This window comes from Scylla paramamosain, chromosome 8 (genome assembly GCF_035594125.1).
Source record: "Scylla paramamosain isolate STU-SP2022 chromosome 8, ASM3559412v1, whole genome shotgun sequence".
Classification (NCBI taxonomy): Eukaryota; Metazoa; Arthropoda; class Malacostraca; order Decapoda; family Portunidae; genus Scylla; species Scylla paramamosain.
In genome coordinates this window covers 1,980,507-2,005,000 of record NC_087158.1, presented here as the reverse complement: position 1 = coordinate 2,005,000, position 24,494 = coordinate 1,980,507, and the positions used below count along the sequence as shown (strand labels likewise).

The 24,494-nt window shown below is 42.8% G+C and overlaps 1 protein-coding gene across 5 annotated transcripts; it reads left to right on the top strand.

The window, feature by feature from the left end:
• The first annotated feature begins 6,575 nt into the window (after positions 1 to 6,575).
• On the top strand, positions 6,576 to 23,618 carry LOC135102686 (lymphocyte antigen 6G-like). Of its 5 annotated transcripts, none has more exons than XR_010269731.1 (5): positions 6,576 to 6,732; positions 7,197 to 7,261; positions 7,998 to 8,150; positions 8,563 to 11,114; positions 13,864 to 15,803. XR_010269731.1 is itself a non-coding variant. In XM_064008077.1 (4 exons), coding segments are annotated over exons 1-4 (432 nt in total). In that variant the 5' UTR covers positions 10,780 to 11,112; the 3' UTR covers positions 22,403 to 23,021. The 5 variants fall into 5 exon arrangements, 2 of the variants coding, with proteins under 2 accessions (XP_063864147.1, XP_063864148.1); XR_010269729.1 differs by lacking the exons at positions 6,576 to 6,732; positions 7,197 to 7,261; positions 7,998 to 8,150; positions 13,864 to 15,803 and adding exons at positions 20,540 to 20,607; positions 20,807 to 20,959; positions 22,194 to 22,466; positions 23,568 to 23,618 and having other exon boundaries at positions 10,771 to 11,114; XR_010269730.1 differs by lacking the exons at positions 6,576 to 6,732; positions 7,197 to 7,261; positions 7,998 to 8,150; positions 8,563 to 11,114; positions 13,864 to 15,803 and adding exons at positions 20,126 to 20,232; positions 20,540 to 20,607; positions 20,807 to 20,959; positions 22,194 to 22,466; positions 23,568 to 23,618.
• Positions 23,619 to 24,494: the final 876 nt, after the last annotated feature.

Below are 24,494 nucleotides of genomic sequence, written 5' to 3'. Positions count from 1 at the left end.
GTCCTTGGAGAGGATGAGGAGGAGGTCTGCGGTGGATCTGCCAGGCCTGAAGCCAAACTGCTTGTCTGAGAGGAGGTGGTTCTCGCTCAGGTGTTGGCAGATGGCAGCAGCCACTATTTTCTCCAGCAACTTGCCCATCACTGAGAGCAGGGAGATGGGTCTGTAGTTGTTGGGCTCAGACCTTGAGTTTTTCTTATGGACTGGGACCACACGCGCTTCCTTCCATACTGAGGGCCACTTCTTCTCCCTCAGGCAAGATGTGAAGACGGTGGTGAGAGGAGCTGACAGCTCTCTAGCGCATTGCTTGAGGAGCCGTGGGCTGACGTCATCCGGGCCTGTGGCTTTACCCACATCCACCGCACCGAGTAGCCGCTCAACCTGCTCTGCCGTCACCAAGACAGTGGTGACAGTGCAATCAGTTTCCGGGGCCAGCTGTGGTACAGGTCGTGCCGAGTCGTCAACCTTCATCTTGTTGGCGAAAAGCTCGGCGAGGAGTGTGGCCTTGTCTGCACTGCTCTCTCTCTCTCTCTCTCTCTCTCTCTCTCTCTCTCTCTCTCTCTCTCTCTCTCTCTCTCTCTCTCTCTCTCTCTCTCTCTCTCTCTCTCTCGCCATGACGCAGTGAGCCTTTCAGAAAACACTGGAAGCAAATAAACATGCCAACATGAACCGCTGCAATGCATGTTGACGCGCACCACGACTGAACCCTTCCACTGCTACAACTTCTCCGCTTGGCATCACAGTCTGGTACAAGATAATGCAAGTTTCAAAAGACACTCACAACAAAAGTACCTCGTGAAGCTTTAAGTATTTGTAGTGTAACTTTTGATGGGTTAAATTCCCCAAGATTGTTAAAAATGAGATTACACGTGTAATTATCAGTCAGAGAGAGAGAGAGAGAGAGAGAGAGAGAGAGAGAGAGAGAGAGAGAGAGAGAGAGAGAGAGTTGCAGGCCTGCAGATCGCACCACGCCACCTCTGTGTCTTATCTGATATTGTTTTATCTATTACTTTTATTATCTTTGTTCCGTAATCTTTCCTCCTTCCCATGTCCTCATTCCCTCATTCTATTTCCTTTCATACCCTCCCTCTCCTTCCTCCCTCCTCTCACCTCTCTCCTCCCCTCATTGTTTTCCTCCTATTCTCCTCCCTCCTCATTCTCTCTCCCGCCCTCTCTCTATCTTGTCTCACCCTCAGTTCCCTTGCTACATCTCCCTGTGTCGCGCCCACTCTCTCACTCCCTCTCGCTCTCTCACGCTCACCACATCTCGCAGTGCCAAGCAAGCAAGAGAGGTGACACTTTGTTTGATATACTAGTTATTTTATACTTATACTTATCATTATTATATGTTATACTTATTCAATTCAATCTTCTCTCTTATACTGCAAAGCCCAATCTCTCTCTCTCTCTCTCTCTCTCTCTCTCTCTCTCTCTCTCTCTCTCTCTCTCTCTCTCTCTCTCTCTCTCTCTCTCTCTCTCTCTCTCTCTCTCTCTCTCTCTCTCTCACAGAATGCAGAGAATGGTGTTCCTCATGATGGTGGTGGTGGTGATGGTAGTGGCGGCTCTTCCATATGCAGGTTAGTCTCTCTCTCTCTCTCTCTCTCTCTCTCTCTCTCTCTCTCTCTCTCTCTCTCTCTCTCTCTCTCTCTCTCTCTCTCTCTCTCTCTCTCTCTCTCTCTCTCTCTCTCTCTCTGTGTGTGTGTGTGTGTGTGTGTGTGTGTGTGTGTGTGTGTGTGTGTGTGTGTGTGTGTGTGTGTGTGTGTGTGTGTGTGTGTGTGTGTGTGTGTGTGTGTGTGTGTGTGTTTTGCCATCGTCGTCGTTGTTGTTGTTGTTGCTGTTATTATTGATGTTGTAGTTGTTGTTGTTGTTGTTGTTTTTCTACTTTTTTTCTTTTTCTTTCCTTCTTTATTATTATTATTATCATTATTATTATTATTATTATTATTATTATTATCATTATTATTATTATTATTATTATTATTAATATTATCATTATTACTATTATTATTATTATTGTCATCATCATCATAATCATTATTGTAGACCTCCTTGTTCTTCTTGTTCTTTTCTTCTCTTCTATCTCTTCTTGTTTTCTTCCTTTTCTTTTTTTCTTCTTTTTCCTCCTCCACTACCACCACCTCTCTCTCTCTCTCTCTCTCTCTCTCTCTCTCTCTCTCTCTCTCTCTCTCTCTCTCTTTCACCCTCAGGAGCCGCCATTTGCTACAAGTGTCAGGGCTACAACCCCCACCTAACCGAGGACGAGATGACAAACAACAAGCACTGCCCCAAAGGTGACTTTCAGAAGAACAAAGTGCACACCAGCAAAGACATCGTATGCATCTATATGGTGGAGGAGATGGGTACGTGGCCACTCCCTCACTCACTGCCTCTCTCACTCACTCACTCACTCACTCACTCACTCACTCACTGTTTCACTCTCTCAGTCTCTCGGTCGGTCAGTCAGTCTCTCACTTACTCCTCATTCACTAATTTACTGACATGACTGACCAGCTGATATTCATTCTCTCTCTCTCTCTCTCTCTCTCTCTCTCTCTCTCTCTCTCTCTCTCTCTCTCCTCTCTCCTCCTCTCTCCTCTCCTCTCTCCTCCTCTCTCTCTCTCATTCGTTCACTTATCCAGGTATTTGCTCATGCATTCACTCGTTTATTCATTTAATTCACTCACTCGACATTTTTTTGATTAAGTATATGACAAAGATCACTACTACTACCACTACTACTACTACTACATACTACAACCACAACAACAACAACCGCTACTACTAATAATAACATTCTCTACATCTGCTACATCAATGCATCACTAATTTCTCTCTCTCCTCTCTCTCTCTCTCTCTCTCTCTCTCTCTCCTCTCTCTCTCTCTCTCTCTCTCTCCCTCTCTCTCTCTCCTCAGACGGGACAGAAATCACGGTGCGGGACGTGGCAGGGATAATGGTGACGTCTAAGAAGGCCAAGACTACGTACATTAATTTCAGCGGCTTCTTCTGCGACACGGATTACTGCAACACTGCCCCAAACACGCGCGCCCTCTGCCTGCCGCTGCTCTTCGTCCCCCTCTTAGCCTCCCTTCTCCGCAGCTTCGCTTAGATACTACGCCAGGAGACAAGTAGAGTTCAACATAGCTTTTAAACATCCTCAGCCTGTCTCTGTTCCTCGCCACCATTATTAAGAGCATTTTCTGAAACTCTTCTGCGCCGCACTTCCTCCATTACATTCAAAAGGCTCTTGTTGAAGTTACATGGTCTTTTCTAAGAGTGTTTTAACGGTTCTGTTGACCCGATTAACAAGATTTGTACATTATTACTATGATGAACACTCTTGAGAACACGGTTCATCATCTTTGTGGCCTTTGAAAATAGTTGTGGTGAGAGAGCGAAGAGTTTCAGACCGCGGACTTATCTTCCTTCTATCGATGCCTCGCTCTGATATCACGCAAACAGACAGGAACAGTTTAAAGCACCCTTAGAACACCTTAGAACACCAGAACCTGATCACTAAGGAAGGAGAACAGTGACGTGAACAGCAGGATGTGATTTGAGGTGGGTTCAGTTCAATAAGGAGAAATAGCAAAGAACACATGCGAACATAAAGAAAGGGAAGCTGCAGAACACACGCAGGCTGCACGTGACGGTTCATTCATGAAACGTCACTACCTATTGCTATTGTCACCCTTATCCTCTTATTGTTTTAGTGTTACCTGTGGTAATGCAGTTGTTTCCTTTGTTATTGCTATCGTGTACCTTGGAAATAAAACTGTAGTGGGTGGTTATCTGATCTATTCTATCTTGTGTTATCGTAAGTGAGAATAGCGAGGGAATGATATATGGACATTAAATGGTAGTGATCTTTTGTTCTTTTTATTAATAATGTTCTATCCTATCGTAAATGAAGGGATGCACAGAGGAAGCCAGAGGTAACATTGAATCCCGCCCATTATGGTGCGTGGGGCCAACACCGGCAATGCTTTACAGGAGACACGTGGGAGGGGACGACCTGACACGCTGACGGCGAAGGGAGAAGTGTGTATTTGACAGTAGGTAGCTAACACCAGACGTCGCGTTGATGACGCGGAATGAAAGTGGTATGAAATGTAGAATATAAACAAAGTGAATATTATAATAAAACAATAATGATAATAACAGCAACAATAATAATCATAATGAGAATAATAAACAGTTAGAAAAATAATTTTAACCAGCACATAAAGCAATACAAAGTTACCCATTCCCACCTATTCTTTACAGGGGAGGCAAAACTAAATCAAGGTAGTACACAGATTCAACACTCCCCCCCCCCCCGGCCTTCTATCTTAATACAAGAAATCGAAAACATATCATACCCTGACAAATTCACCAGAAATACCCACCACACAATTTACAAATTCAGTTTTCCAGGGACCTCTACCTTACACTCCTTTCTAGTATATGAATTAAGTGTAGATTCCCACTGTAACACCACCAGTACACACAGAGTCAATATTTGCAAATGCTCGAGCACCAACACTATCAGCAGAATTTATATCACCCATCTCTGTGACATTACTACAACTAGTTACTTCTAAGCCATGTAGTGTTTGAATAGGTCTATAGACAACACCCCTAGAAGTCTTGATCTTTATACTTCTAACAAGTTTATCTTTACCTGGATAAACTTCTACTACAACACCAAGGGGCCGAGACATTCTAGGGGTAATGTCTTCCTCTATTAAAACCATAGAACCCTTTTTCAAGTTGCATCGAGGTTAAGAGAAAAAAAAATTATATATATATATATATATATATATATATATATATATATATATATATATATATATATATATATATATATATATATATATATATATATGTAACGGTGTCACATAAATAATAATATGTACTGTATTTATAATGCCTTGCCTAATTAGCAATACAAGTGTATGTATACATATATTCACAAGTGTAGATAGTGGGTGTTGGCGGATAAAGGTGGGGCGGATATGATCACGCCACCCATGTCGCGCGCGCGCGCGCGCGCACACACACACACACACACACACACACACACACACACACACACACACACACACACACACACACACACACACACACACACACACACACACACCATGGAACTTTCCATACTTCTTTATTACCATCGATAAGTAATCGGTATCACCTACATTATAGTTTCTAAGTATTCTCTATAGTTAATCTCTCTCTAATGTATTTTGGCATGTATTATCTTAGCTATAAGTAGCTCTTCCTTGCCTTATTTATGTAATTAGAGAGTTAAATTATGACTATACTCATGCACTATGAGTGGGGTCAACCCGTCCATATTTCTAGCGTCAGCACTGGCAGGGCACTCACGTGCCTAGTCGGTCCTGATATGAGAACGAGTGTCTGAGCATACACGTGACATCAGTATTCAGTAATACTTTTCTCTCACACCACGACTATTTTCAAAGGCCACGGAACCAAGTAGCCGGCCTCTCACGCGTGTTTCTCCGGTTAATAAAGTAGAAGTCCTGTTAGTCTGTCACTAGAACCATACAAACGCCCTTAATCGAAAACCTATTTAGTTTCAATTACTAGAGGAGTCTTTTGAATGTAGTGCAGGTGCGGCACAGAAGTATTTGAGATGGCCCCAGGTGTGAGGCAGACACTTCACCCAAGGTGACCAGTGAGGGGAAGCCTGTTTGGTTCTTACAGGCTCATGGAGAGAATTCATTGGCGGGCGACGTCTCTGTGGGCGTGGGTGAGGGTGAGGGTGAGGGTGTGGGTGTGCTGGTGGGGGCAGACTTGACCCAGAGGACTTCCAGTAAGCTGAAGGAAAGACTATGAGAAGAATGTCACTGGTATCAATATCGGTGACACAGACTGAGGACTTGCTGAGCCTGCTTTTGCTGTGTACACTTGGTTTGGTTACGTAATAAGAGAAAACCACGAACCGATTAAAAGAAACTGGAGAAAACCAGTTGAGGGAGGAAGATCGAGGGAAAGACAAAGAGCGAGATGGAGGGATGGAATTGTGGTAGAACTGGGAAGGAAGAGAGTCACAGAGGAAGGTGCAAGGGACAGAAGCACCTGCACGACACTCATACCTGCTGCCAACACTTCACTCTGGGGACATGGCGAAAGGAGAAGAATGCCTCATTTTGAACAGCAGGTGAACCATCCAGTGTCTACCCTCCTCAACACGCTGCAGCTGCGCGCACACACACACACACACACACACACACACACACACACACACACACACACACACACACACACTGCAGGTGCTTTCATATAAAGTCGACCTTCTCCTCTTTCGTGATTATCAGTGTTTTCTCTCCACTTTTCCTCCCCTCTTCCGCCTGTCCTCGTTCTCCTCTCTCCACCTCCTCTTCTTCCCTACTCTCTCTCCAGTCTCCTCCTTCATCCCCACCCTCCTCCCCATTCACTCTCTATTCTTCATCTCTCTCCACCCTCCTCCTCTTCCATACTCTCTCTCCGGTCTCCTCTAACCCCCGTCCCCCCACCCTCCTCCTCTTCCCTAATCGGTCTATCTTTCTGATATTCCATCCACCCCCCCAACCCTTTCTCTGGCCCCTTCCTTTCCCCCTTCCACCTCTTCTTTATCAACACCAAGGGGTCTCTCTCACTCTCGCTCAACACCTCCTGGCGCCCACTGCTCCCGTCTGGTGATCTTTGAGAGTTCCTTCTGCGAGACAAGCAAACAAGGAAGTAAGCAAGTAAGTTAAAACAGCAACTCTTTCTGTCCCTTTCTCCCTCCCTTTCCTTCCTTTCATTTTGCTTCATGACCAACAAGTCTTTTAAGTGTTCTAAAGGAGATCGGCAAGGCACAGACAACAAAAGAAGTGATGGAGTTTTTAATTAAGGTTTTCCAGTGAGGGATGTGTTGTTCCTGCTCAGTAAATCGCCTTGGGTCAGCGAGGCAGTTTGCGCCATGTTAGCTGATGCGTTGGGAGATTAATGTTCAGCCAGCCATCAGCAGAACCTTGAGTCATTTTAGGGAAGAGGAAAGGTAAATTGAGTTCTTACCCAGAAATAAGAAGGAAGGATAGAAAATAAGATAATTATTACAAATACGAAGGAAGAAAGGAAGGAAGGGCAAATTCCATCAATTGTTACTCAAAAATATGAAGGAGGAACAGAAATTCAGTCAATAATTACTAACAAATACTCTCTCTCTCAGAATGCATAAGCTGCTAGCCCTCCTGCTGGTGGCGGTGGTGGTGGTGGCGACGCTCCCTCAGGCAGGTGGGTCTCTCTCTCTCTCTCTCTCTCTCTCTCTCTCTCTCTCTCTCTCTCTCTCTCTCTCTCTCTGCTCTTACATTCAAAAGGCTCTATGTAATTGAAGCTACACGGGTATTCAATGATGTATTTACGGATCTAGTATTAGTCACCTTAGTCTCGCCCCTCTAACTTCTGCTCACAAACCGACGTGCGTGTGTTGCGCCCCTGATGTGTTCGTTCCTCATTCAGTCCAGCCTCGTCACTTCAGGAGAGATTCACAGGAGTGGTGGAGGTGGAGTAGTTCAAGTGACTGTAACATTAAGAATCGTATCCTGAAACACTTCTGCACCGCACCTCCACTACTCTCCTAAGGCTCTAGTTGAAGTGACACGGGTTTTTAAGGGTGTTTCTATAGTTCTGGTGACAGACTAACAGCATTTCTACATTATTAACAGGGGAAACACTCTTGATGACCCAGCAAATGATCTCTGTACTCTTTGAAAGTAGTCGTGATGGGTGACTGGTGGAGTGTGACTGGCAGTGGAGTCACGGTATGTAGATTCACAGCAGCCAGGTGTCACTTTAATCAGTACCTCCTTGCTTCAGCTTGGTGGTAAGGTGTTGCTTGGGAGCGGGAACCAGATCAAGGAATGTTTAATTATAATTCCCCGCTCTCTCTCTCTCTCTCTCTCTCTCTCTCTCTCTCTCTCTCTCTCTCTCTCTCTCTCTCTCTCTCTCTCTCTCTCTCTCTCTCTCTCAGGAGCCATCAGGTGCTACTTGTGTCAGGGCTACATCCCCTCCTCCGTCGAGAATATCCTTTCAAACAACAAGAACTGCCCTGCTGACAACTTCGACAGTAATAAAGTCGAAACAGCCGGTGGACAGGTGTGCATGACGATGGTTCAGGAAATTGGTAAGTGGAAGTGTACTCACTCACTCACTCACTCACTCACTCACTCACTCACTCACTCACTCACACATTCAGTTAAACTAGTTCAGGGGATGAAAAGGTTTGGTTTCCACCCTGTTCAGTAAAGCTGTGAGTGGAGCCTCCACATGCATGGATGAGGCCTTTCAATAAAATCAGCAGATGGAAAGAGGGAAAAAAGAAATGGCGGAGAGTAGACACAACTTTGTGAGAGGCGATGCGAGAACCTTCTTGTTGAGATTTTAGGAAAGGACAGTCCAAGTATGTACGTATGAATGTATGTAGACATGTTGATGTATTATTAATCTCTCTCTCTCTCTCTCTCTCTCTCTCTCTCTCTCTCTCTCTCTCTCTCTCTCTCTCTCTCTCTCTCTCTCTCTCTCTCTCTCTCCCCCAGATGGCTTCGAGATCACATCTCGCTCACCCGCCGACATCATGAAGAAGGACGCCAAGAAGACCCACCACCTCAATTTCAGAGGCTACTTCTGCAACACTGACTACTGCAATAGCAGGAGCCCGGGCAACGCAGCACCCACCACCCACGCCCTCTGCCTGCCGCTCCTCCTCCTCTCCCTGCTGGCGGCATTCCACCGACGCCTGGCTTGAGGGCCTTGACACAAACACAAACACAGACACACACACACACACTTTCCTTAGTGTCTCTTTGTAAGTTAATCTTAACACTAATACATAAATAAATAAAAATACATGGTTTCTCTGAAGCTTGACATGATGTCTGCTCCAGTGGAATGCACGCGATGCTGTAGTGACGCGGAGTACTGCTGTTGTATTACGTATGTGTCAGCTGCAGGGCTATGGACATGAAAAGACAAGGGAAGCTGCAGGAAGCCATCATGCCTACACGTGGCAGTCCCTGTATAAAACATGCCTACCTATTTCCACCTCACATCCCTCATCCATTCACTTACCACTCTATTGGGCAGCCACTTTCCTCGTATCCTTCCTGGTAAACTCTTATGTACGTGTCCAGGTGACATGCAGGAAAGCTTGTCATCCTAAGTGGGCAGTCTGGGTCTTTCCTCTCACTGGCGACGGGAAATCTGACTCAGCTGCTGATATGTTCGGTGGCCGCCTAACGGGTCGCGACACTCCTGTGGCTCCCGGAGTGACATGAGAGCCAAGAGAACCGCGATATCATTAATTGGAGGTGACTGGATCTTGTTCTCGCTGTTGTTGTTGTTGTTGTTATTATTATTATTATTATTATTATTATTATTATTATTATTATTATTATTATTATTATTATTATTATTATTATTATTATTGCATGTATCCAGAAAGTTTTTGTTTTTAACGGGTTTTGTCTTATCCTATCTTATCCTGTTGTAGAGAGAGAGAGAGAGAGAGAGAGAGAGAGAGAGAGAGAGAGAGAGAGAGAGAGAGAGAGAGAGAGAGAGAGAGAGAGAGAGAGAGAGAGAGAGAGAGAGAATGATGACGCAGGCTGAAAACACTCGATAACAAGCTAGACAGAAGATAAGTAAACAGACAGTTATCACCAGACAGCCAGACCTGACCAGTACATGGCACCCTAGACAGGTACAGCCCACACGTATCACAGTATATGGAAATACACACCGCCATTCACATGCAGAGGATTATACTTGGTCTAGCTAGCTGCTTCAGGACTTCCAAGATATACACCACCCCATGTAGGAAGAGCCGGTGTATGTCTGGTGTAAACTCACTGGCGGATATACTTCATACCCCAAAATGTGCCTCCACAAACCATAGTAGGGATAAATTTGGTGATATACAGGGTGTAACACGAGTTTCTGTAAATACTGAAAGGGGTGAAAGAACTTGTAATTCTAAGTAGGAAATGTTCTATACACATTTGCATTTTAAAGCTTTGTTTACCCGTTAGAGGAGCTCAAAATGTATGGAACTCGTGGGTGTGCTATGCGTGTAGCTATGAGGTGACGGATAGACGGTTTCATTGTCGCAGCCTCGGAGGTGCCACTTGGTCAAATTACGAATGGTTAATCTTATTTTTTGCAAGCTGTGGAATATTACAGTATCTTATAACAAGACAAATGGTGTTAAAAGTATGTAATTTACTGATAAGCATTACACGACAACATTATTGCAGTGATTAAAAGTACTCCTGTAAAATGCTACATGGCATCATCACTTAGCAATTTTCAAGGTCGCTCTGACTCGATCCCTCCCCCTCCTCCCTCGCTTCGATGATGCCACGTAGCATTTTACAAGAGTATTTTTAATCACCGCTATAACGTTGTCACGTAATACTTATCGGTAAATTGCATGCTTTTTAACACTATTGGTCTTGTTATAAGATACTGCAATATTCCACAGCTTGCAAAAAATAAGATTAAACCATTCGTAATTTGATCAAGTGGCACCTCCGAGGCAGCGACAATGCAACCGTCTGTCCGTCACCTCATAGCTACACGCAAAGCACACGTGTGAGTCCCATACATTTTCAACTCCTCTGAGGGGTAAACAAAGCCTTAAAATGCAAATATGTATAGAACATTTTCTACTTAGAATTACAAGTTCTTTCACCTCCTTCAGTATTTGCAGAAACTCGTGTTACACCCTATATACAAGTGTACCTGTTACTGCCAGAGAGAGAGAGAGAGAGAGAGAGAGAGAGAGAGAGAGAGAGAGAGAGAGAGAGAGAGAGAGAGAGAGAGAGAGAGAGAGAGAGAGAACACTGAGGATGGTAGTGGATGGGATGGGGAGAAGATATTTTGCTGACCTGTTAAAGTTATCCTCGGCTGGGATAATGGAGGTCAGATAGGAATTTCAAAGACTCCACACAAGAAACATGTGTAGAGGACACCCCAGCTCTGCCCTGCCCTGGGGCAGAAGCAGGTATACTGTAGAGGAGAACAGACGTCGTGAACGAGCGTCTTGCATTGAGAGTGACTTCCAGTCTACAGGAGTTAAATAACCCGCCAACATGTGAGTGTCCAGACTACAACATACTCTGTGTAAGATATATGCCCTGTTTTATGTAAGAGTGTACAGTAGCACAATTTGTAATCTTATTCTGTAAGACTGAGACTGTTAAGCTACCAATGTGTATAGTAACGTAAACCTATAATACTATTTCATAAGGTTAAGACTGCTAAGTTACCGATATATATTTGTCTTTATGAGAATTTGCTTTGTGAGAATTCACCAATCTTTTTGGTTCCCAAGAAAGATAAATCTTTCAGACCGGTAATCGATTTCTGGCGGGTCAATGATGTCACTGCGGTTGATCATTATCCATTACCTGTCCTGAGCGACCTTTTAATGTCTTTAGGTCGTGGAAACAAAATTTTCTCTAGTTTAGACCTGCTGTCAGGATACTGGCAGGTTCCCTTGGCACCCACATCACGGGAAATAACAGTGTTTAGGACACCTAATGGCCATTACGAATGGTTATGCATGCCTCTTGGATTAAAATCCACTCCGTTAACATTCCAGAGAATGATTAACAGTATTTTCACGGGTTTACTTGGCAAAACCGTGTTTGCATACCTTGATGATATAATCACCGCTAGTAAGGATCAAGAGTCCCATCTGGAGAGTTTAAAATTAGTCCTTCAGAAGCTTGAGGAAGCTGGACTTAAAGCAAAGCTTTCTAAATATGAATTTCTAAAAACCAATAAAATGTCTTGGCCATGTAGTCGATGGTGAAGGAATCCACAGTGGATGAAAAGATCCTGGCTGTACAGAAGTTTCCTCAACCTAAATCGGTAGAGAATGTCAGTTCTTTCCTAGGCCTTGCGGGATATTACCGTCCTTTCATCAAGAATTTTGCGGTAATTGCATTCCCACTTAGTAAACTCCTTAAAAAGGATGTTGCTTTCCAATGGGAGGCTGCTCATGAGCAAAGTTTCAATGAAATAAAATTACTACTAACAAATGTATCTGTACTTGCTTTCTTAGAGCATTCAGAGCCGTTCATTATTTGCACGGATGCTTCTTCTCTGGGAATAGGAGCAGCACTGATGAAGACAGATGGCACAGGCAAAAACTGTAATAGCATATGCAAGTCGTGTGCTTAATTCAGCAGAGTCCAATTACTCTGTAACTCATCAGGAAACACTTGCCATAGTTTGGCCTTTAAAACATTTTAAGGACATTATCCTTGAATACCCAATTACAGTCTACACGGATCATGCACCCATAATTGAACTGTTCAAAGGAAATAACTTAACCGGAGGAGTGGCAAGATGGTATTGTACCATATCAGGAATTTGCTTCAGTAGTCAAGTACTTGCTGGGTCGTGCTAATGTAGTAGCCGACGCACTTTCACGAAATGTGCCTGTGGGAGCTGTCAGTGACTCGATCCCTGTAAATAACTTTACCCTGAAGGAATTAGATAAAGCACAGCGAGAGCATAAAATATGATCTAAGCTCATACATGCTCTGGAGCCAGGCGAAGAAGATGATCTTCCACATCTGCATATGCCATTCTCTCAATTCTTCATGTCACCAGACAATGTTCTGTGTCGACATAATCCCCAAAAGGGAGATTCTAGTTAGCAACACATCATTCCTAAGAATTTAGTCCCTGTCATACCTATCTTAGTACACAACATGCCAGGTGCGGGACATCCAAGAAGAGAGCGAACTCTACAAGCAGTGCGCAAAAGCTGCTATCGGTCTACAATGCGCACTGACATAGAAAATTATGTTGCCAAGTGTATATCATGTGCAAAGCACAAGGGTGCGGTAAAAGGACCAGCCCCAATACTGGAATATCCACTACCTGAGCAACCTTGGGACATTGTCTCCATTGATCTTCTTCAATTACTCAAAAGTCAAAATGGCTCGCAGTACCTACTTGTGTGTGTAGACCATTTTTCAAGGTTCGTGGTTCTCTCACCTTTAAAGGAAAAATCTGCTAAATATGTAGTGCATGCGCTAGTAACTAAATTGTTTTGTCCATATTCAACACCACGAGTGTTGTTAAGTAATAATGGAACCGAATTTCGCAATGAAAACCTACAAGGTATATGTACAAAGTACAACATCAAACACAGTTATGCTGTGGCTTACCATCCTTCTTCAAATTGGTAGACTGGTAGAAAGAGCAAACAGGAAAATCCTGGAGGTTCTTCGTCCAGTTATAAACAGTCTACATGATGACTGGGAGGATTGGTTACCACATGTTGGGGCCTACATTAACAGTTCACTGTGTGAAAGTACTGGGAAATCCCCACACTATATACTGTATGGTGATCATAAAAATCTTCCTTATGATTTGTCGGCAAGTCCCCAAACTCCAGTCTACAATGTAGATGACTATGTTAAACAACATATGCATGTCTTCAAGATATTCATGCTAAAGTCTGAAGTAGCCTACAAGCTTTTAGGGCAGAAATGATGATTCGACAACACAAGCGTGCGACCTCTGTCATGTTGGAGACGTAGTTAAAGTTCGTCATCCAGACAGGACCTTCAAACTTTCCCCAAAATTTAGTAGTCCATGCTCGGTTGTCAGCCAATTACATGGTAAGAAATTTGAGGTGCACGATCCTCTTCTTAACACTGCTGAGATAGTACATAGTGATCGGCTTGTGAAGACTAATGCTCAGGACGAGTCATCAACAGACAGTACTACTGATCAGGTTACAAACCATAATTCTACTAACACTACAAAGACGCATAGGTATAGCCTACTCTCACGCAGTTAATTGCCTGCATTACTTACAGATGGCACTGGGCTTCCTGGTTACCTACTTGAGCATGCTGCAAGTGCTACAAACGTCCACTGCGTTGCATGTCAAACCGGGGACTCTCACCACACTTCTTGGGGAAGTAACCTTAATAGAATATGTTCTTCTGGTTCGATATCCTTTTTCTACCTTATTTTCCGTACCTTCGGACCTCGACACTGTCTCAAAAACTTACAGGAATTGGAATCTTTACCTGCTGATGAAACGCATGGACAGACGCAAGTTTTCATTCAAATCATAATCAAAGCTTTAACAGCAATGGTAGAATTTTTGCATGGCAAATTGAACCAATCTCGGCATGACGCAACCTTCATCCAGTGCACGCTCGTACCAAAAGAGGACTCCTAAATGGGTTGGGACAACTATCTCAATATCTCTTTGGCACCGCCTTGGACGAGGATGTACAAGATTTCAGGAAACATTATGATCAACTAATAACGGTTGCAGCTACTAATAAGAAGGTCCTGAACCTGCATCACAATAAACTAGTTAAATTAAAGTCCAACCTCAATGAGTTATTGCAGTACTCAAATGATTTAGCAACTGTGCTTGATAATACCTTACATAGTTTAGATTTGATAAATCACGTTGTGGTAATGGATCAAGTTTTACATGTATTTAAAGCTTCCTTGGGTTCAGTTCTCTCCTTTAATGAAGCAATAATTCGCAACATGGTGGATGCTGTCAATGGCAGGGTAACAACTTCACTATTTCCTGTAGAGGATTTGCTTCACACACTAGAAATTGGTCAGTCAACATACAAATTGACACCACTGTATGCAACGGACATGATCCAATATTACTACCCATTGCTATAAACTACCTTGACCACAGATGCAATAATTGTAAACATACCTTTTAAATCTCAGTATCTTTTGAGGCCTATGAGATTAAACCTTTTCCATTCTCCGTTAATAATTCGGTGATGACAATGGACATGAATCTTTCCTTAGTGCTAATAGCCAAGGACTTTTCATTATATACAATTGGAGATTTAACTGAATTAAAACGTTGTAAATCTTCATACTTACATTTGTACCATTGTTCAAGAATTTGCCTTCTTACCTGTAGTAAATGGAATTTGTGAAGTTGCCTTGACACGTTCAGAGGCGTCTGCAGCTCTATCACTCTGTCCATACAGTCATGTGGTTTCAAAACCTATTTTCCATTGTAACTTTTACGGGTATCATTACTTTTATTTCAGACACCTTTTATGTCTCAGTGACTTGCCCAGAAGGGACCACCTATGAGGAGATTATAGGACATTATGCGGTACAAGATGCTTGTCATGTACGTTCTAGTAAACTAACCACTTACCCTTCTCGGTTTCATTTAGCTTTCGTGACAGAACTTGCTTATAGGATATTCTCTGTCACTTTCCTAAAAAAGTTGACAAAGTCAAGGATTTCTTTTATAACTAACTCATTATCCACTCTTTCCTTCTCAAACACGAAAAGTTTTCAGAGGCTCTAGAGACACTTTACCAGTATATCTGAAACCTGGATTTCTCTACCCAAGTGTCCTGACACTTTGCCTTATTTTAATGTTCTTAATAATACTCTTATATGTGTGTGTTAGATAGCACCTACATTATAGTATTTAAGTATTCTCCATAGTTAATCTCTCTCTAATGTATTTTGGCATGTATTATTCTTAGCTATAAGTAGCTTTTCCCTTGCCTTATTTATGTAATTAGAGAGTTATAATTATGAATATATTCATGTACTGTGAGTGCGGTCAACCCTACCACATTTCTACTGTCAGCACTTTTGAAGGCGCTAAGCGTCCCTTGTGTCGGCTCCGGCAGTCTCTTGCCAGGGTGTAACGCTGTCCACGCAGAGGACATCCGTTGTCCAGTACACGCCCCACCCTTCTCCCAGAACTCTGTACATATATCTAAATATACATATCTTTATACGTTCACCTTTGACATTCACCTGAAAACCACAGAAACTCACCACGAGTGACCTTACCTACTACATAAAGGTAAGAAACTAATGAACAGTGTCCAGTGGTAATTGATAATTCAAACCACACTGGAACACTTAACAGTAGGAGGCAAATTCTTAATATAGTCACAGTTCCACAATCTCCAAAGTTTGTCAAGTTGTTGTTGTCTTACTTGCTCCTTGAAACCTAAATCGTTAACAGTAATGGGGTTAAAATGATCTTTACCACCTTCCACCTGAAAACCAGCCGTACAACCAATGAGGAAATGTGGAGACAGTGGGGAAGGGTCTTCATGTTCACCAATAAAGGTCAAAGGCCTTGAGTCAATACACGCCTCTATCTCATGTAAAGTGGTCTCTAATTCACTCCTGGTTAGACATTTAACCCGAAGTGTCTTTTTAAAAGAAACTTTGACTGATTTTATCAAGTGCTTCCACCAGCCCCCCCACCATGGTGCACGGGATACTATAAACTTCTAACTGGGAGCAAGAGGGCCATATTTCTGTTTTAACTGATTTCAAACACCAACAGAGGTTTGAGCATTATCATAATAGAATACTGAAGAGAGGCCACATTTTGCTACAAACCTGTAAATAGCCAGTTTACAATCCTTCATTGATAAAGAATCGTTAAGTTCTAAATAAACAGCCATAAAAACAGAACACGCAAAGAACAATGGCTACAACGTATTGGAAGGCACATCCACACAAAACATGCGCCCAGCGTAGTCTAAGCCAGTGACAAAAAAGGGTGGTATGGTGAGGGAGTCACTCTCAACTCTGGCAGTGGGGCAACTGGTTGACTTCAAACCTTTATTGGAATCATGTCTGCGACAGGACACGCATATTCTACATATGGATTTTGCATTCCTTCTTAAGCCCAAAATCCAGTAAGTGATTCTCAGTGTTGAAAAAAGAGTAGAAACACCTGCGTGCTCAAGTAAATTGTGCTGGAACCGAATTATCAATTGTGCAACATGGCCAGATGGAATGCCTAGATGGGGGAAGATAATAAGAGGGGTAAATACTTTCCAGCTCTGACGGTGGAACTTCCTCACATATTCCCTCCCTCTCATACTCCTTGAGCACAACATCGTACTTATCTACTTATACCTGCTGCTGAAGAGTTTACAAGGACAGAGGCAGTACCAGGGAAAACTTTCTTCTCCGTCACCAAAGAGCCACGATTAACCTCATCAACATGGCAGCATTCCCTGTGGGAGTCAGAGCGATCCCTCCGTTCTATTTCCTTTTGGAGGAAGATCATTAACCAGGAAAGATCACTCTCGTGGCCCGAACCCTCCCTGGACCATTCCATACGAATGTCATGGCAGACGAGACAAGATGACAAGGGTTAGCACGACGCCATACTTTCTTTTTTTTTTTCACCTGTAACTCCAAAAGCCTCCAAACTGCGAACATGAGAGTTAAGTTGATCTTGTAACTTCCACAGTGAGGCAATGTACTCAGATTCAGAAGACTTAGGAGGCATGCTTATATTCAGCAGTGCTTCTATGTGGGCAAAAATTATACGAGTACGTTCAGGCTTTCCAAACCGTTCCTTTAACATAGTACATGCGATAGGAAAGTTTGCAGCAGTAAGAGTTAAGCCTTGTAGAATTCTCCTAGCTTCGCCCTCAAGAGAAGATTGCAGATAACCAAACTTGCTGACTGCTGGCATAGCTGATTCGCCCACTAATGCCTCATAATTTTCGCATAAGGATTGCCATTCAAGGACGTTATCACTAAACTTTGGTAACTCTATACGTGGCAGTCTTGTGTTATTCATCACTAACTCAGCTGATCCACTCACATTTTGGGCTGACTCACCACATGACTCGTGGTTTTGTTGTAACAAATCAGCCAAGCTCTGCGCTGCCTGTACTCTAGGAGCTCTTGCTTGGCGGCGAAACTGGTCGGCGGCTTCTGTGTCCTCCAATTCGTTAGCGTCGCTAATCTCCAACTCCACGGCCCTCTGGGCGTCGTCCAGGACAGCAAGACGTCAGTCAGTCTCCTATAGCATCTTCAAGCTCTATCTTGGTCACCTCAGAGTTCTCCAGCAATGCTGACAAGGATTTGGAGCTCTGCGTGACCCACCCCTTCGCTGTCGCCTTCTTCCTCTCCATCTGCTTGTTGTCGTCGTCTGGCATCCTGCCGAACATTTGAGAATATCTTCTTATCCAGTCTTAATGTTCCCGAGTCTAGGCACCGCTTGGCTGGGGACAAAACCGGCAATGCTTTACAGACGACACGTGGGAGGGGACAACCAAACGCGCTGACAGCGAAGGGAAAAGTGTGTATTTGACAATATGAATCTAATACCAGACGCCGCTTTGATGACGTGGAATAAAAGTGATATGAAATATAGAATCTAAACAAAGTAAATACAATAATAATAATGACAATAATACCAATAATACCAATAATAATAATAATAATAATAATAATAATAAACAATTAGACGCGTCATTTTAACCGATACATAAGCCAGTACAATGTTACCCATTCTCACCTATTCTTTACAGGGGAAGCAAAACTAAATCAAAGTAGTACACAGATTCAACGAAGAGGTTCAGGCTTTGAGACAATGAGGCGACACTCTCTGCTTTCCTGAAGGGGTGGCACTGAGAGGCGTGGAAGTGAACGTCCTTGTCACTGTGCTGGTCGTTATCATAGTCGGCATAATGATAGACGTCATAACAGTCGTCGTAAAAATAGTGTCTTAATCACACTGGTTTTCATCATAGTGCTCCTAATAATACTGGTCGTCATAATAGTCATCGCAGTAAAAAATTTAGTAATAACAGTCCTCGTAATAATAGTTGTTATAATAATAGTGGTCCTAATAGTAGTCGTCGTACTCGTAGTCAACATAACACAATGTGAGAGAGAGAGAGAGAGAGAGAGAGAGAGAGAGAGAGAGAGAGAGAGAGAGAGAGAGAGAGAGAGAGAGAGAGAGAGAGAGAGAGAGAGAGAGAGAGAGAGAGAGAGAGAGAGAGAGAGAGAGAGAGAGAGAGGGGGGGATGGGGGGAGGTGACAGTCTTCTGGGTGTTAGGGCAAAAAAAAAAAAAAAAAAAAAAATTACAGGATTGGTTTGGTTTCACATTTCTCCTGAAGCATAAATACTGATCACGCAGTGTTTTCATACTGATGCTTATAAAATGAATACTTTGCCTGCATCTACAATGAGGGACATAGCAAGAGTAACACATGCACCATTCTCAGGGTCAGTAGTCAGGATAGGACAAGAAATAGTAGGGTCATGCTTGGTAAAGTTAAATATAAAAAATAAATAAATAAGTAAATAAATAAATAAATAAATAAAAAACGGGAAAAAAATAGTTCTCAGAGTGGTACATGAATGGAATAGACTCAGAAATAATGTTAGTGACGAGTCATTAAGGAGCTTTAAAAGAACATTAGGCAGATGTATGGATGAGGATGGTAGGTGGAAATAGGCAGGCATATTTTGTACAGGGACTGCTATGTGTAGGCCTGATGGCTTTTTGTACCAACACTTTTTCTTCTCATGTTCTAAATGACCAACAAAGAAACTAGAGATTCCTGCTGTGGTCTTCTGTACCCCTGTCAGAGAGATAAGGCTCACAGGGAAGGTACGGAGGGCGCCTTGGGAGGAGAGGAACATAAAGACACAAAACCCGCGGCTCAACAGAACATAAAATCGGAGCATACTTGTTTGAAAATAAATGACGAAAAAAAAAAAAAAAAAAAAAAAAAAGAAGATAACTGTGCATACCTTTGGGGTAATAAGAGACAAGAAAAGGAAAGAGAAAGGAGAAAACAGAAGGCCTGAAGATAAATATAATGAGAGACCAATGAGAACAGTTTATAATTTTTGGGGCAATAAGAAAAGAAAACAGAAGACACCGAGAAGGGAACACGTGAGGGAGTGCCGTTAAAGAGGCAACACTCCCCGCCAACCACTCAACAGATGGCACGCTGAGGCAGGTGTACTAGTGGCCTGCCTCTCTTTATCTTATTGTCTTCTTATCGATTATTTTTATCATCTATCATTTGTTCTTTCCCCCTCTCCCTTCCCTTCCCTTCCCTTCCCTTCCCTTCCCTCCCTCTCCTTACTCCCTCCTCTCTTTTCTCTCCTTCCTGCATTGTCTTCCTCCTCTCCCCCTCTCTCCCTCACTCTATATCTCATCCGCCCACTCTCTCTCTTTCTCTACCTATATTTCGATTCTTATCTGCAATTTCCTCCCACCATCTCTCTCTCTCTCTCTCTCTCTCTCTCTCTCTCTCTCTCTCTCTCTCTCTCTCTCTCTCTCTCTCTCTCTCTCTCTCGCTCGCTCTCATTATCATTCGCTCCCTCACTCTGAGCGCTGTCCCAGTTCGCCTCTGTCTCTGTCTATATCTACGCGACAAAACAGGTGACAATTTTTCTTCTTTTCTTTTCTTTATTTACACCGGCCTTTTGGATCTCAAAGCCCGATCCCCTCCTCTCTCTCTCTCTCTCTCTCTCTCTCTCTCTCTCTCTCTCTCTCTCTCTCTCTCTCTCTCTCTCTCTCTCTCTCTCTCTCTCTCTCTCTCTCTCTCTCTCATGGAAAATTTTGGTGTTATTTTGGATCTTAATGAATACTGTTATTAAAAGAAAATTTCTCTCTCTCTCTCTCTCTCTCTCTCTCTCTCTCTCTCTCTCTCTCTCTCTCTCTCTCTCTCTCTCTCTCTCTCTCTCAGGATGCACAAAATGGTGTCCCTCCTGCTGGTGGCGGTGATGGTGGTGGTGGCAACGCTTCCTTCTGCAGGTAAGTCTCCAACCCCCACCCCCTTTCTCTCTCTCTCTCTCTCTCTCTCTCTCTCTCTCTCTCTCTCTCTCTCTCTCTCTCTCTCTCTCTCTCTCTCTCTCTCTCTCTCTTTCTATCTAGGTATGTATCATGGTCAATAAACTCTATCTATCTATCTATCTATCTAAGTATGCATGTATGTACGTGCGTCTATCGGCAGAGTCTGTGAAGTGCTACACGTGCATTGGTTACGACCCAGCGGCGCCAGAAAACGACTTATCCAACAGCCCGAGCTGCCCCCAGGCGTCCCTCAACTTGTCTGCCCTCACCATAACGGAGGGAACCCAGTGCAAGGCTGAGCTGCGAGATTACAGTGAGTCCTCCCCTGCACCGCCCAACTCTTGCTCCTTGCCCTTGTGTGTTGCTAGTCAGCCAGATTCCCTTACAGAGAGGCGTGGATTTCGAGTTTGTAAGGGTGGGATCTGATGGAGGTCTTTAATCTTTTCAGTGCTGTGGTTTATCTTCCTCAGCACCACTCGACTCTTGTTCTGTGACCCTCCAAGTGTTACTAGTCACGCAGCTTTACTTGTTGGACTGTATTTTGAAACACTTCTGGCCGCACCTCTACTACTTTCCTAGGTCTCTATCTCGTTGAAGCTACACTGGGTCTTAATGGTGTTTTTATGGTTCTACTGGCAGGTTGATAAGATTTTTTACATTATTAGCAAGAGAAATAGTCTTGAGGATCCATGTCATCATCTTTGGCCTTTGAAAACAGCGGTGTTGAGAGAGCAAAGAGATCTTAAGGGTGTTTTTATTATTCTAGTGACGGATGAACAAGATTTCTACATTATTAACAAGAGAAACTGTCTTGAGCACCCAGCTAAGCGTCACTGTGGCCTTCGAAGAGTCGCGCTGAAAGAGCAAGGCGTTTCTGAATAGGAGTAATAGCGAGGCGTGGGTTCTTTAAGAGGGAGATGACCTGATGGAGGTCTTCAATTAATCCTTTTAGTGATGTAGTTTCTCCTCGTACTTACAAAAACGTGGTGCGAGTTTAAAGTACAAGTGACTCAGTGCAAACAGAAAAAAATAAATAAATAAATAAATAAAATTAAATAAAATACAATAATGGGAAAAAGGGTTCGGGGATATGATGGGGTTAAACTGCACTATTTTGTCCTTAAGTCTATTTATTTATATGATAACTGAACAATACTAATCCCTACCTATCCATCTACTTACCTATTTGCTCTATCCACCTGTCTGTCTATCTATCCATCTATCTATCGACCTACCTATTCATTCGTCTATCTCTCTCTCTATGCACCCACTCATCCATCCATTTATCTACCTACCCATCTGTCTATCGATGTATCTACTAACCTATCTACCCATCTCTCTACGTACCTACTTATCCATCTATCTATCTGACTGTCTCATATCCGTCTATCTATCGATCTATCTACCCTTTCATCTATCCACCTCTCTACGTATTTACTTATCCATCCATCCATCCATCCATCTATCTTTGTATATATCTCCCCGTTTGTCCACCTATCCATCTACTTACTCATCTAACCAGTCATCTACCCATCTCTCGCAAACAGAGGGCGTGAAGAACACTCAGCGCGGCCCCTATAGTGGTGACAGCACTGAGAGGACAAGAGACGCGGATTTTGTCACACTGAAAGGCTACATCTGCAGCACCGACTTCTGCAACAACCAGGACCCCAACCACGGCGCCCCCACCACCGCCCTCTGCCTCCCGCTCTTCCTCCTGTCCCTCCTCACGGTGCTTCCTCTGCGTCTGGCCTAAGGGCGCGGTAGAAATGAACACTACTGCAGGAGATGCACACCTGGTTAGATTAATTTACTGACAGGTGTGAATGCTCCTCAGTTTAATTTACGTGTTGTTTTGAAGGTTTAGTTTGGAAAGAGACGCCGCTGGACAGTAGAAGTGAATGATGGAGTGGTTAGAATTTGGTGTCTGTTAGAATATAAGAGGATATGAAAACAAGGGAAGCTGCAGGAAGCCATCAGACCTACAATTGGCAGTCCCTATACAAAACATGCCAATCTATTTCATCATAATTAATTACCTGAGTCTGTTCCATTCATCTAACACTCTATTTGAGAACTAGTTTCTTACTTTTTTTTTTTTACTTTGTCGAGCTTAATGTAAATTTTTTCAAGCTAGATCTGAGTTTGACAAGGTTGATCTAACTTCATCAAGGCCGAAAGTAAAAAGTCTGCTGCTTCATTTTTGTCTCCGTGCAGTGACTCAGGTGACTCAGATGAAATAAGAAAACCGTCATTACCGATCAGAGAGTTAACCATTTCGCTCCTTTATAATTCTCTCTCTCTCTCTCTCTCTCTCTCTCTCTCTCTCTCTCTCTCTCTCTCTCTCTCTCTCTCTCTCTCTCTCTCTCTCTCTCTCTCTCTCTCTCTCTCTCTCTCTCTCTCTCTCTCTCTCTCTCTCTCTCTCTCTCTCTCTCTCTCTCACCATAACCACCTCAAGTTTCTGCAACACTGATCTTTGTACCAGTCTCCTGAATAGCTCGGTATCCCAGAAAAGACGAAATTAACTTATTCTCTCTCTTTTTCTATCAGTTCATGCAAGTGGTTAATCTTTCAATGATCGCAATGATAACCAAAGACAAATACAGCAGGCAACGAGTGAATTACTCTACTAAAAGAACACTGTAGCTCAAAGACATGTATTCTGAAACGCTTTGCTCTCTCAATACTACTATTTTCAAAGGCCACAGAGATGATTAGCCAGATTTCCAAGTGTGTTTCTCCTGTTCATAATGTAGAAATGTTGTTAATTTGTCACAAGAAACATAAAAAGCTGTGTAATTTCAACTAGTCTTTTAAAATTAGTGGAGGTGTTGTCAGGAGCGATTCAGTATACAGTCCAAAAATGTTGTTAGTCTTACTCTTACTGTACTTCCACTGTAATGTTTTTTTTTTTTTTTCAGGGAGAAGTGTGTAGCAGTTTGTATTGGCAATAAACACTATGGATAACTTTTTCCGTGGTTATGTTTATCAAATCCTGATGTACAGTATTGTTCTTACGACTTGAGCTGTTAATAAGAAAAGGGAAGAGAAGGCAAAGAAAAAGAGGAGTTTTATGATACGAGTAAAAAAAAATAAATAAATAGAATAAATAAATAAATAAAATAAATAAATAAAATAAAGAATAAATAAATTTTTTCTTTCTTTTTTTCTTTTTACCTTTCTTATAATTTACTTTTTTTTTTTTTGGTTGTAGCGATAGAATGAGAAGGTCTTATTTTCCTTACTTTATTTTTTTGTCTGCCCTTTATCAGCCACTTTAATGCGCGAAAAAATAAAGAAAACAAAGCAATAAATAAATAAATAAGTAAATGAACAGATAAATAAATAAAAATGTTTAACAAGATATCATTCACTAGTCTTCTCTCATCAGTAATACAATACACGTTTCTCTCTCTCTCTCTCTCTCTCTCTCTCTCTCTCTCTCTCTCTCTCTCTCTAATATTTTTTTCATCTATTCATCCCTCATTTCCTTTTCCTCAGTTTCATTATTATTACTTATCTTCCCATTTGTTGTTGTTGTTGTTATTGTTGTTGTTGCTGTTGTTGCTGTTGTTCCTCCTCCCCCTCCTCTCAAACGTGTCAGCACCTTATCTCTAGAATTTTTAACAGCTTGGAGTGAAAGTTATTAAGGTTTTTAATGGTGTTTTTGTGATTCTAGTGATAGTTTAGCGTGAAGCAGGAGGAGGAGGAGGAGGAGGAGGAGGAGGAGGAGGAGGAGGAGGAGGAGGAGGAGGAGGAGGAGGAGGAGGGAGGGAGGAGGAGGAGGAGGGGGAGGAGGAGGAGGAGGAGGAGGAGGAGGAGGGTAGAAGAGGGGGAGGAGGAGGAGA